The sequence below is a fragment of the Protomyctophum parallelum genome, assembly GCF_964188405.1.
Source record: "Protomyctophum parallelum genome assembly, chromosome: 21".
NCBI lineage: Eukaryota > Metazoa > Chordata > Actinopteri > Myctophiformes > Myctophidae > Protomyctophum > Protomyctophum parallelum.
Genome location: NC_139713.1, coordinates 26,708,899 through 26,722,813, shown reverse-complemented (window position 1 = coordinate 26,722,813; position 13,915 = coordinate 26,708,899). Strand labels below are relative to the sequence as shown.

The 13,915-nt window shown below is 40.1% G+C and overlaps 1 protein-coding gene across 1 annotated transcript in view; it reads right to left on the bottom strand.

Moving 5' to 3' along the window:
• Positions 1 to 82: 82 nt before the first annotated feature.
• itga1 (integrin, alpha 1) overlaps positions 83 to 13,915 on the bottom strand; it is a 73,147-nt gene continuing 59,314 nt past the window's right edge. The window contains exons 19-30 of the mRNA XM_083793073.1: positions 11,473 to 11,549; positions 10,747 to 10,876; positions 10,571 to 10,651; positions 10,372 to 10,448; positions 7,959 to 8,048; positions 7,308 to 7,410; positions 6,805 to 6,921; positions 6,587 to 6,694; positions 4,869 to 4,973; positions 4,229 to 4,324; positions 4,003 to 4,116; positions 83 to 3,601 (exon numbers count right to left, since the gene is read on the bottom strand). Coding sequence (XP_083649199.1) covers positions 3,536 to 3,601; positions 4,003 to 4,116; positions 4,229 to 4,324; positions 4,869 to 4,973; positions 6,587 to 6,694; positions 6,805 to 6,921; positions 7,308 to 7,410; positions 7,959 to 8,048; positions 10,372 to 10,448; positions 10,571 to 10,651; positions 10,747 to 10,876; positions 11,473 to 11,549 — 1,164 coding nt within the window. The 3' untranslated portion in view covers positions 83 to 3,535. The remainder of the gene's footprint in view (positions 3,602 to 4,002; positions 4,117 to 4,228; positions 4,325 to 4,868; positions 4,974 to 6,586; positions 6,695 to 6,804; positions 6,922 to 7,307; positions 7,411 to 7,958; positions 8,049 to 10,371; positions 10,449 to 10,570; positions 10,652 to 10,746; positions 10,877 to 11,472; positions 11,550 to 13,915) is intronic.

Sequence of the window (13,915 nt, the reverse complement as noted above, 5' to 3'; positions counted from 1 at the left end):
TGTGTGTCTGTGTGTGTGTGTTTGTGTGTGAGTGAGTGAGAGAGTGAATGAAAGAATCAGCCAAATGAATAAATAAAAAACATTAACATTAATAATAAAGTATTTTATTTTTTCTGCATAAGATTCAGTTCATTTCTGTGCTCACGAGGAAACGTACACTCCGACAAAACCAGTGCATTATAATGTAGTCTTCACAGCAGTGTAGAGGATTAGGTTCAGTCTCCCAAGTCTCCTTTTGTGCCTCTTTCATGTCTTGTCTATAGGTTTCTCATAAGACTAGAAAGAGCAATATTTTAACACACTGTCTCTCAATGTTTGGCCCTGGGTTCCACCAGGGGTGGGTCTTAATTGTAGCACTTGACCTAGCCTTGACGACCATGCAGTCTTAAGTTATGCAAAGGTTGAAACTTGAAATGTAATTTACAGTAGATACAATAGCATATTATTTTGGACAGATGCCAACTTCATTTGTTGACCTGGCTGGCATCCTATAGTTTAGTTTCAATGCTGTATTATTATTATATATATATTTTAAATATTATACTGTTTAGACTGATGGTCTAGGAGGACATTATTGGTTTACCTACTGATACACTAGTACACTACACTGTACTGTCTCTATGCATTTGATGTATGTGTTTACTTTGCCTACTGTAAGATAAAGAGCATGTTCTAAATGCCTAAATTGTAAATGGACCTGTACAGGTCCACCCTGCGGTGGTTCCCGGACCCAATGTTGAGAACCAATGTGTTTAACACGTTCTTTCAATGCAAAGCAACAAAGAAACTTGTGACTTCACCCTGGAGCGTCTGAGCCTGATATAGCCATGCACACTTGAAATAGCCAACAGTTACACATTCTGCACACTGTTACATGTGCTTAATTTAAACAGTGATGGGTCTCGAAGTTCATTTCAATAGTAATCACTGTTGACTATTAAAACATCAACTCTATTGTATGCAGATGAGACAGAAAAGAATAAGAAGAAAATGACCAACACCCAATGTTTCTCATATACAGAATAGTCATGGATGTTTACATACTATGTGCAAAACATGGAAACAAGGCAGTCCATTTGGAGAAAAAAAGACAAAACAATGTCTATCAGTTATTGTGTAACAATTAATCGTGTAATCGATTAATCCATCGCTAAAAATATCAAATAAAGGTTTTGTCATCAATTCATTTTAGTGATATCATGTAAAAAAAACATTTGTTTTGCTATTTACAACTTCAATGAAATGTAATGCTTGTCATTGTTCCATATTATATAAATGAAAAGTTATATTTTTCAACATTAAGCAATTTCAAGATATCTTCACGTTCAGATAACCTCTGAACGTTTACCGTTGTGTCTTATTTTATCATCATTTTAGGATTCAACACCACTTTCAATAAACAAATAGCAGGTCTACAACCTTGTGGATCAGCTATGTTCACTATTCATTGAATGAGCAAGTTTATAGTTTATAGTGGTCTAAATTAATCAAATTGATTCATTGATTCATAATGAAAAGGACAACTGCTGGTGAATACTTAGTGATAATAAGCCACTGCTGACAGGTATCACCCTAAGTATAATGGTGTCATATCACATCTAGTTGAGGTTAAAGCTCATTTGTCTCTGCGTTATTCCGTTTTCCACACTGATTAGAACATCTGCTTCACACAGTTGACAGAGTTTGGCATACAGTATGTTGTATTTGGCCACCAAATACAATGCATGTTGTATTTGGCCGCCAACCCCCATCTCAAAATATTTTGTTCCAGGGACCACCAGAAGCAAATATTTATAGATATATATTCAAAGATTTGCACAAATGTTCCTGAATTTTTACAAGTGAGAAACCAGTACAACAAGTTAGAAAAACTGAATGGAGAACAACGGGCCCATAGAATTCTATTGGAACTTTCAAAAATCCTTCTATTTCGACTAGGGCATCGGGGGCTGGAGTGGCGATTGCCGGCCATCGGTGAGCCCCGGTTTGCCCGTTGCTGTGTGTTTTTTTTTTTTAATGAATTGAGTTTGTTTTATGAATTGAGATGTAATGGGGTGGTGGAGGGTATAATTAATATAAATTGTATCACCTGAGCGAAATTATGTCATCTTCCAATGATGATGAATAAGACTTATATGCCAAACCTCAAGTTCTGTTTTAAATTATAAGAATTCCTGCAAACACAATAATATATACATTTGAAGCTTTACATGTTTGATCATTTACTTACATTTACAGTACAATCAATGGTATACCGGTACATTTTAAAGGTGCAGTGTTTACGTTTTCTTATTCCACCTGGAATGAAAAGCTACGATTACATAAATCAAGGCCAATACAATTCTATTTTTGGTTGTGTGTGGACGAATTGAGAAAACATACACACAACACCTCTATATTTAAGAAAATAAAATGTGTGAAAATATCAGTGTCTTAAGCCACCACTATGAATTAGATATGGAATGTGTCATGTGACAAGGCAGATAACTAAAATTGTCAAAATGCCAAGGAAAAACAATACCTATAATATATTCAGTATCAACGAGTGTGTACAGTGTTTCATGATAGAAAAAAAAATCAAGCATAACCTTTAACACAGGTTTCTAAGCGACCACAGACTGTTCAAGCCCAAATATAGTTATCTGTACAACTCAGAAACAAATAAACCTTTTGACATTGTTGCTGTAATGCTTTGCTACATGAGCTTGTAGATGGGCTAGTTTTGGCGTACAACGCCATCGTACAACAAAGTGTAAATCAGGCTTGATGCCACAGTCATACCAAAAGTTTGGGTGACTTCAGAATTCCCTCTAAAGTTTCATACAGCTATTGTAGGTCTGTAAAGCTTTCGTTTGTAGAAGTTCATAAAACGACTGTGTGCTATTTTGTTCAGTTAGCAATTAGTCTTTGGTGTGCCATGGAAATGGTATGTATGGATAATAAATTCCTTCTTCATATCTTCTTCTCCTCCTCTTCTCTTAAGGATGTGGTGGTGAACTATAGAGCAGACCTGGATACTGTGGTAAATATCTTTCTCGCATTTATTTTAACTTGATTTTCTAGTAACCCCTGCATGTGTACTGACAGTTTAGACATTCACAGGAAGTACTTGAAAACCTGAATGTTCCTGACATGGTTCACTCTGCCTCTGGCGGAGGCAGATGCAAGTAGGTTAAACAAATGTTAACAACTTAAACCTATACGTAGTTGACCGGAGTGCCCCAGGGCTCTATGCTAGTTTACCCTCCACAAAATTATCTTCAGTGAACATAGCCTATCTACACGCATTGTGAGCTTATACGCTATTTTCACTGAAGAACTACTGGTTCTGTATTTAGACCCAGGTCTGCATAGAGAATAGTTGTGTTTGTCCGGTCATTGCTGTGTCCTCGAACCGAGGTGACTTTGGATCTTATGGCATTCCTTTGTCCGGCCAACTGTCTTGTCAGTCTTTCTGTGTGACCTGATCACTCTGGTGACGGTCAAACACAAAAGCTGCGTAGTGCTGCTGGCTCTCTGGACACCTGGGGCCATGTCACGCGTCAGTCATATCATCTATATCCTTCCTGTCTTCCATGGATTTTCTTTTGAAGAAGCCGGCCTGGACGAGCAGAAAACTCAAGTTATAAGAAGACCTCATTGTAAAAGTCACTCTGAATGCTTTTGAATGTTTGACTTTGATGACTGAGATAAAAACTCTTGTGTGCTTGATATTCTGTTGGATCTATCGTTACATTCCTGACCAAAAGTACAGTTTAAGCTGCAATCAATAACTTCCATTATAACCTTCCCAGGGTTCAAACCCCGGCAGTACTACTTGTCAACCAGTAGGTGTCCTACCGACACAAGGGTCTAAATGTCTCAATGGAAGAGTAAGAAGACCAACTCCAACAGCTGTAGATGTAGTAGTTATATTGAATTATGAACATATTTCATATTCTTCTATTCATATAAACAGCATTATTATTTTAACATACTCTACATTCATTGAAATATTATTACCTTCCAGAGAGCGAAGATAACCAGGGCTAGGATAAGCAGTCCTATAAGGATGCTAATGATGATGATCCAGATAGGAATTCCTCCCAACGACTCCTTAGACACCTGGATCTTGACCTATAGTTAACACATAAACATACCCCCACACACACATACACAGTTCTGTACATTAAATACATCATCATATATCACATACTGTAAATAAATACTGTAAATCCCTGTGACTCACACTTCTGGAACTGTCGGCCTTGTTCAGCACAAAAAGATCCGTGTTCATGTTCTCCAGAGTTCCACTGACCACCATGTACAGACTGGAGAACGTTGCCTGGAATAACCATTCGTTATGGTAGATAGGTTACACTTATTCATAGAAAAATATCAAAGTATATACATTAAGCTCACTGAAGACGTTGCGTGCACAGGTCCTACTTCTAAATATGATCTACATGTGTGCATGCTTATACAGTAGCGTATTTGTGTATGTATTATTTATGTGGCTATATCTTTGTGTGTGCCATCTTAAAGATTTGTATACCTGTATTATTGCAATAATTATGCGGGTGAAATTCAGTTTCAGCTTCACCCAGCTGGTGGCTATTTAGATGGTTATATGAGCTCTCAGGGGGAGCTGTTAGGGATTGCACTTTGACCCGGACATGTGCAGGCCAGGATGCGAACCGGTGACCACCTGATTACCAGACTCAACCTGCTAAGCTACGGCCTCCCCCAGATCCCCAGATCTCTCTGAATTTCAATTAAATTCCTAACACATATCTACAATTATCTCTATCCAAAGCAAAGTTGCAAACCAATAAAGAATTTAGTTTTCTCATTAAGACAAAGTTATACATAAATAAGTGTCATCATACCTTGATGAATGTTGGTTTCCACACCCTAAATGTAATGTTGACCTGACTGAGTTTGGCCTCAGGGATGAAACAGGAGATGGCCGCACACAGTTGTTCATCACAGCTCTGCATCGCAACACAAATGCACACATGTACACCTGTCAAATACTCAGTGTTCATTTATCTGTTATGTAACAAAGGCTTAATTGGCTTGCCAGCAGATTTGAAAGATTGGAAAGTAACACATTTCATTTACCCATTTGCTGTAGTTAAGTACAATATTCTGTACTTTTACTTCACTTGCATATTTCCAATTTTCAATACTTCCATGGGCAGAGAGGGTGAAAGGCAAGATTGCACCCGGGGAGCGCAGTATTCTCTTAAAGGCAACGGCATGTGGCACGTGATTGGTTTCATTATTGTAACGGCCAAACCACACCTATGCATAATATAACCATGTGTTTTAGGGAATTAGGCTGGCGTGCAAGATATTAGGGGTGGGACGATATGGGTACCTCACGATACGATATATATCACGATATTAGGCCCTCGATAACGATAATATCACGATATTCGATATATTGCGATATTTGCGATATATCGATATATTGTATGAAATTTCATTAATGATATAACACAATATCTGCAACTACAAAATACTTGGAACTGAAAAAAACCCCACTATTTTCGTGCTCGGACACAGGGAGGGACACACAGCTGTTGCACCATTCAAACACTAAATGAATACTCAATAAACTCCCCCTTTGACTAATACCCGCATTATAATGCCTCACAAACACCACCAACCGACCATTATCACTGGTATCATTATAATACCTCACAAACACCACCAACTGACCATTATCACTGGTATCATTATAATACCTCACAAACACCACCAACTGACCATTATCACTGGTATCATCATAATACCTCACAAACACCACCAACTGACCATTATCACTGGTATCATCATAATACCTCACAAACACCACCAACTGACCATTATCACTGGTATCATTATAATACCTCACAAACACCACCAACTGACCATTATCACTGGTATCATCATAATACCTCACAAAAACCACCAACTGACCATTATCACTGGTATCATCATAATACCTCACAAACACCACCAACTGACCATTATCACTGGTATCATCATAATACCTCACAAACACCACCAACTGACCATTATCACTGGTGTCAGTGGACTTGTCCACTTCTGGGGAAATGCATTCTGCATTTTGTATTCCCACAAAGCTGTTTGGACAAATCACCATCCAGTAATTCAGTACTTCTGGTTGCTGTTGAATGTGAGAGTGGGATTTGCTTTATTTTAGCTGTCCTCCTTTTCTAAACATGTTGTTCATCACTTCATTATGAACAACATTATTTAATTTCAATCTTCTTTTTTTTTAAGAAAAGAAATCCGATTTTGATATTTTAATAATCGATATTGATTATTTATCGCGGGAGGACATATCGATATATATCGCAATATTGATATTTCAGCACACCCCTACAAGATATCAAGTTTTACGGGGGAACACCTTTTACAACATGCTAAATCCCCAAATTACGGATTTAGGGTCTAAGCATTTATGGTTTCATAGTTTTTTTCTTTCTTTGTTTTTACTGGAATAAGGTCTGTGGTTATCAGTACACAAGATATTTTCAATATTTCACCTTCTGGAAACCCGGGACAAAAGTTATGCACAGAGCTTATTACTCACCACCAAGAAGTTACTGAGGGATTCGGACTTTGGTATAGGTTTGTAAAGAGGGTTTCTATCAGGGTGGATGTTCTGATGGTTCATCTGACCTCCAGTATCACATTTGACCTGTGACAAAGGAAAGGAAACGAGAGTCAACTTCAATTGTTTAAGTGTGTGTGCGTGCGTGCGTGCGTGCGTGCGTGCGTGCGTGCGTGCGAGAGTAACTGCATACATACATTGGAGCTGGCTGTGACTTGTGTCAGGTACAATAGGATATTGTTCATAGGAGACCGGTGAGGATACGTCACTGTAAGATTCAGTGGAGGTGTCCTCAGATCCGCAGCCTTCTCCACCTGGAGAAAAAGGTTTTCAATGAGTCTAAACAACTGCACTAATGCAACTATTCGCAACTCCATACAACAAAACAGTTTTAAGGCCAGTCCACACCAATGCAACTCCTTGCAACTGCCACAATGCGACATATGCAATGCAATGCAATATGCAATAAAAAAATATATATACATTTTGAACTTGTAAAATGGGAGATTCTGCACAATGAGTACTTGTACTCTTGGTACATTAAGTATTGTTGATGCCGATACCTGTGTACTTTTTGAATACAGGAATTCTACTTGTATCACGAGTACGGTATTCCTACATTTCAGTATTGATACTTTTACTTAAGTAAAACATGCGAGTACTTCTTCCTCTTCTTATCATAATGTACGGTAGGTCTTACCGTGTAGCTAATGTTGATTTCCTCTCCTATCACACTGGTATGGTTGAAGACCAGAGGATACTGCTCCCCCTCTTTCACTACAATGTGATCATCCTGTGGCCTCCTAGAAGAGGAAGGATTCATAGAGACATAGATTTATGTAGTCCTTCACTCCAAGGAAGCGAACTGGAGGACAACTTCGAAGAACAGACAGCAACAACAATGTGTACATCAGTGATATCATTGATGAGGGACAGAAGGTAAAGCAAGCACATTTCAACAACAAGGCAATTCAACATGCTTTACATAAAACATTAAGAAAAGGAAACACATTATAAGCTTGGGTACACCTACTGTGTCTATAGTTAATAGGCGTTTTTGCACAGAGCAAAAAACACAATACAAAAGAACATTGAATACAGTAAAAACAAAATAAGTAAAAAAAAAAAAAAAAAGGGAAAATTACCGTGCAGAAGATTAATTGACAAATCTGAATAAAAGGGAGCGGCAAACAGAACATTTTCTTTTTAGCTGTGATTTAAAACAACTGAGAGATGCAGCAGGCCTGCTGTTTTCTGCTACTTTGTACTTCCAGATATGGGGATTGGAACAACAAATCAAATGTAAAACAGGGTAACAACAACAGAAATGTTTCTAGGGTTTAATACTCACACTGTGAATGTCAGGCCGGCCTGGTATTTCACAGGGATGGAGATCCTCACAGCATTGTCGTGCAGGGTAGAAGGCAGCTCCTCGCTGTCACTGTAAGAAATGGTCAAACAAGACAAGTTCCAGCATGGCCCTCTTCTTAACCCATTAAGACCTGAGGACGATTCTACAAATGGCTTCTAAATCCAGTTTTCTGAAAAACCTATGTTGCTATACTGTATAAGTAGTAGTAGTAGTTCCCCCATCTAAAAAATGTTTTGTTACAGGGACCTCCAGAAGCAAAGATTTGATTTTAAATGGAGTTGGAACAACAGATGTTCAGGAGGCAGAGAAACACACATTGACCCTGCCCTTCACGCCACTCTCCGAGTCTCCGCCCTCCACGCCAATCTACCTGTCCCTATTTATACCTGCCCAGTAGCACCCAGAATCCTCCACGTTTTGCCCGCCTCTCTGCGTCGCACACTAGCCGCCTTCCTACAGGCTTCTTGCATCCCACCCCCACCCCCTTCACCTCCCCTTCACCTCCATAGTAGCTCCTTCCCCCGCTCCCCTCAAAGGAGCTTATCGGCACTAGGAATACTGCATTCACTTTGCCAAAGTGGAACAAACGATTAAAACAAAACTTTCTCTCCTCCTCAGGTTCCTGCTGGGGGGTGACCGTCCATGCGCACCATACAATGCGCCTTACAATGAGCGCCATACGACGAACACCATACGACCTCCTCCCCCAAAGACCCCAGGGAACTCCCTCCATTTACTTACTGTCAATAAATCCTTCAAACCTCCCCAATGGGAGTGCATGGGAATAATTTTGAGTGGGAGCGGGATGGGATCAGGAGTTATTCTACCAGGACTGGGACGGGATGGGAGTTTTTTTGTTTTTACTCTGGCCTGGGATTGGGACAGGATGGGATTTCTTTCTGTGGGAGTGGGATGGGACGGGAGTGCAAATCAACTCCCGTGTCAGTAGACATTTTAGGCCTATAGCGGTGGGAAACTGGGGTTTGAATCCCGGCCCTTTGTAGGACATGAATCTTTCGCACGGCAGGCTTTGACAGAGTTACACTGAAACAGCACAGTGGTTCATAATATGTGACCAGTGCCAACAAAACATGCCTCATGTCGCCTTTTCCATTTTTCAGATTTTTACAGATTATTAAAGTACAGAATGTAAGCTTTCATATGATGTATCATTCAATGAAATTGGACAATAATTGAAGGAGATATAACCATTTTAAAATGACTGGGGCCTTTCACCCAAAGCTGAGAAAAGCCCTTTTCAATATTCACAACATTTTATCACCTTAGAGCTGGACAGAAGTGGGTGTGACAATGGGAGGGACAAGAGACAATAGGACGTTTTAGCTGTCAACAGTGCAACACTAGAAACACTGACATGTTTAAGCCAGTAGAACAAACAATGCAATTTGTAAGGTGCCCCAATAAACCCTTTTGAAAGTACTAAGTATTAAATACTAAGTATAAGTATTCAAGTATTAAATATTAAGTTAAGTGTTCAATTTAACTTATACACTACCTGGTTGTAAATAGCTGCAGTACACCATTTTATGCAGGTCTACTTTAAGCAATCAAAGTCAGACAATTGACCCAGTATTTTAAATAAATAAAATCGACGCATCAGGCTATGATGTTGTGCGCTTGTAGATTTGCTATTTTAATAAACAGATCTGTCCACATGCAGTCACAATGCCTGGTTTCATTTATAGTAATTCCTGTGCATTCGATGGGTGGATTCATACTACATCGGGTGTCTATTTAGTGTGCAAGGCTTACATCCGGTCTAAAGCCCACCCACTGTATGCCCTGATTTATATACACAATACATACACGATCCGTATCCTCCCCTCACCGGATGTTGAATTAACAGTACTAACGGCCGTATTTGAAAAGACGTAGCTCTTTGCTGGGTGCGCGAGGAAAAAAATTAAGCGATTTACTTTTCAATTGATACCGTTTCTTAGAGACGGCCTACACAAACGTTCTATATACCAAATGAAAGCCTGCATTTCATAGTTTACATAGTATATAACCTTTTTTTAAATGAGCAAGAAATGAGCGAGTTGTGATTAAAAGAAAAGACGTGTGATCTCTTTGCTCTTTAACACACAGACGGCTAGCTAACTAGGCTAGCTAGCTTCTAGCCTGTTGTTTGTTGGTTAAAGACTCCAAGCTGGGAAGTGTATTTCAGCGAGTAGCTATACGTGGTTTTGTTTATTTTCTGTAAAGTCTAACCCAAATGCCCAGAATACTTCTGTGTTTACAAACACAAGCACGCTAATGGGCGGTGATCAGAGCGTGAAACCTGAGGACAAAGAGATTCCAGACCAATCGTAACCAACATGCAAATCTCGGAACTGCGCTCTTCTGCCATAATATTATGTCATTGTCTCACCTCGTAGCTGTTATGTTAATCTGAATCTCATCCTGAATATGTCCTGGATTCACCTCAAATCTCAAGCTGAATTCCTCCTGGAAATGTAAGAAATCACATATACTGTATGTTATATGTTTACTATGTTTATTGTTATATGTTATATGTTCACTATGTTTATTGTTGTGGTTGTTGTTGTACAGTAGATAAAGTAAAATACCTTAGCATTGCTGCCTAGGAACGGATATCCAACAGCACACTCTACTTTGGTGTGATTAAGAGTACAATCTTTCACTTCAGGCTGTCAAGACAACATGTATACATGAAAACATTACACATAGTATTGTAGCAATAGACTGAAATGATGCACATATGAAAAACACTTATCAACCTCACCTCAACTTTCACATAGTTGATGTTCTGAGTGAAGCTCACAGTAACTTTGGTGTTGTACGCATTGTCTCTGCTGTTTCTGATGGTAATGGCAACATTGAACTTCTCTGTCGTCTTTGCTTTGATCAGCATACTGTAGAAAACAAGTTAAATGTTGAATTTATCCACTGCAGGCGTGACTGTAATTCACAAGTTGCCCCACAAGGGAGCAGTCATGCATTGTAGAAACCTGCATCTAGGGTTGTAACTGATGTGAGATAGTGATAGTGATGTGAGTGATGTGGAGTAATTGTACAGTTTGATATTTTACTATAATATGCTGTCTGGACTCCGGAGGCACTGTTCAAGACCCTCGAGGGTTTTAGGCATTCTCCTTCGAATTGCACTTGCAATGGTTTGATATGTGAAACAGTGTTGGAACTAACGCCCTTACATTAAGACACTTTACATAAAGAAACTACTTTTTGCTGTTAGTTAACAATACATCTTGATGCACAGACTTGGACACATCATCAGTGTTAATTCCTGGGATCATAGGGTGTTTCGGGTCTTTCAATAGACACCCTCCTCCAGGCGACCCGACCAAGGCTGATCAGGCCCGGCCTGTGTCCACATTCCACATGAGAAAGAGAAAGTGGCTTCCACATGGCAAAGTAACTTGAACAACACTAAAGAAACACATTAAGTTAAACTGTTCTATCAGAGCAGCTTCACAGTAGTTGCACAAACCTTTTAACGCTGGGCTCTGCTGTGAGAGACAGGTCAGAGATGCACTTTTCATCATTACCACAGTCGACCAGAGGAATCTGAAAGGAAATGCAACATTTAGGAAATACAGTAGTCCGAAACGTAATGCATTTAATACATCATACATGCCAAATGATCGTAATTACTTATCTAAATCCTCTGTTGTATGTGTTTGTTTAATTGACTACAAGGGTTAAAAGTGCATTCCAGTGCTGCTGGCTTGCTCCAGGGTATAAGAGACCACGTTCTATTTGTTCCCATTCTCAGCACTGTCCCATTGGACTGTTTTCAAAATCAACAGCGGCTACTCTCTCAGGAAAGGACCAGAGACAGAAATATCACGTGACGGCACATGATGACAAGGAAAACGTTACTTTCTGTAGATTAGAACAACGGGAGCACAGTGTTCCTTGTGAGATTACTGTGAAGTACTGCAGGAGGTGTCACTCAACTGGGAACCCCTGAATACTATTTTGCACGTTTGGTGCAAAATCTGTCAATACAACTTATTGCAACCATGTTCTGGCAGGTCACTTGCAACTATGTGTGTGGGAGTTGTGTTGTGGGAAAACAGTTCTTCCTGCTAGTGTTGGGGAGTCCTGATAGATGCAACACTGAAGGATGGCAGGCAGCTGTTGTTGCACACACTAATGTTCTGTGTCAGAGGCGTTCTGTAGCCGTGCTCTCATGATAAGCAAGCTGTGGCTGAGGGGAAAAAAGAATGATACGGGTCTAATAACAGCATGGCTGTGTGGCCCGTGTGGCTCTCTGACATGCTAATGATGATGATGTCAGACGTGTCAAATATGGACATAAAAGTGGGGCAGTGGATGTCAATTAATTAATTTGAAGCTATCTTACAGACACACCATGGACAATAAAGGCACTTGCACACATCTTTTACCATTTATTTCCACAGTATATTGATGACCTCCAAATTTGCCGACGGTTTCAGCCTGATGGATCTGTGATGTGTCCCCGAAATGACATGATACTTTTTGAAATCTACAATCAGGTTCTGTGTTCCGGGCTAGTGTCGTTCACTGATTAGAGAATGGAGATGACGTCAGTTTTTTTGTTATGCTGATTGGCTGAAGGGTTTGTCTGTCTGCGCTGTAGTCCCGTAACCAGAGTCCTGACTCCACTCGCATGAATGGAAATGCGATTTCAAGGGGAAGTGGTTAACCAGGCTATGAAATCCTTTGACGTCGCTTTCTTGACATCATCAAAAGTGGATCGAGCAAATCATATCATTGACTCATTGGGAGATCTAAAGGTCAGAGGAATGACTGTGAGCTTCAGTTCTTGAGCGATTCTCACGGCCCTCTACCATATTTCCAAATTTCTAGGAAAACGACAGCACAGAACTGACAAAACTGCAAGAAATGGTGGAATCCGTACAAAAACACTAAGGGGTCTACGCCCTTCGTACTTGACCCCTAATAATAATAATTATTATGATTTATTCCAAACTCATAAAATGTCATTTAAATATTTCAGAAAAATAAAACAAATATGTGATTTTTATTGGTACTAAGTAGGCCCACTAGCACTGGAATTTGGTACTGATCACACACACACACACACACACACACACACACACACACACACACACACACACACACACACACACACACACACACACACACACACACACACACACACACACACACACACACACACACACACACAGAAAGACACCTCTTATAGACGGCTAGCCTCCTACAGAGCCAGTCGTAAAAATAAATGATCACCCTTGAATTTTGTGGATGGCAAACAGATGTAAAATGTTTAAGTTGTGGTTCAGATCTTACTATAAATCTTCTACTGAGTGTCAGTGGGACCAGGAGTGAGGCCAGGGTGCACAGAGATACCCTATTGAAGATGACTGTCAACAGTCTTGGGGAGGGAGTAGCTGAATGGGTATAGAGGCCATCAGCGTCTAGGAACTGGAAGGTCACCGGTTTGCCGGCCGGTCCCCCTCAGTCTAAGGTCAGATTCTCACCTAATACTTCGGTAGACTCAGATCCGTATGGGCGGGGAAATTGGGATTCTTGCATATTTAATTGGCTGCGGTTTGCCTTCACACTGTCATTCGCAGCAATTGGAAACGCAGCAGGGGGGACCTTTATCAATGTGTTCCATTCATAAACTATAGCCTACACAGTGAAATCTATGGTGATAAAATTACACTCATAACGTGCATGTGTCGTGCCGTCTGGGACCCACCCCCCCTCTCTCTCTCTCTACGCACGCAGCCGCCACACACTGTTCTTTTGGGCATGCAGCACAGCGCTGCATGAGCGCACTGATATAACTCCCCAGTCCCACACAGTGACAGCACTCCATGTTTACGGCACGCACAGACAGACAGACAGACAGACAGACAGAATATTATGTAGGCTATAATACACTGCAGTGTTTT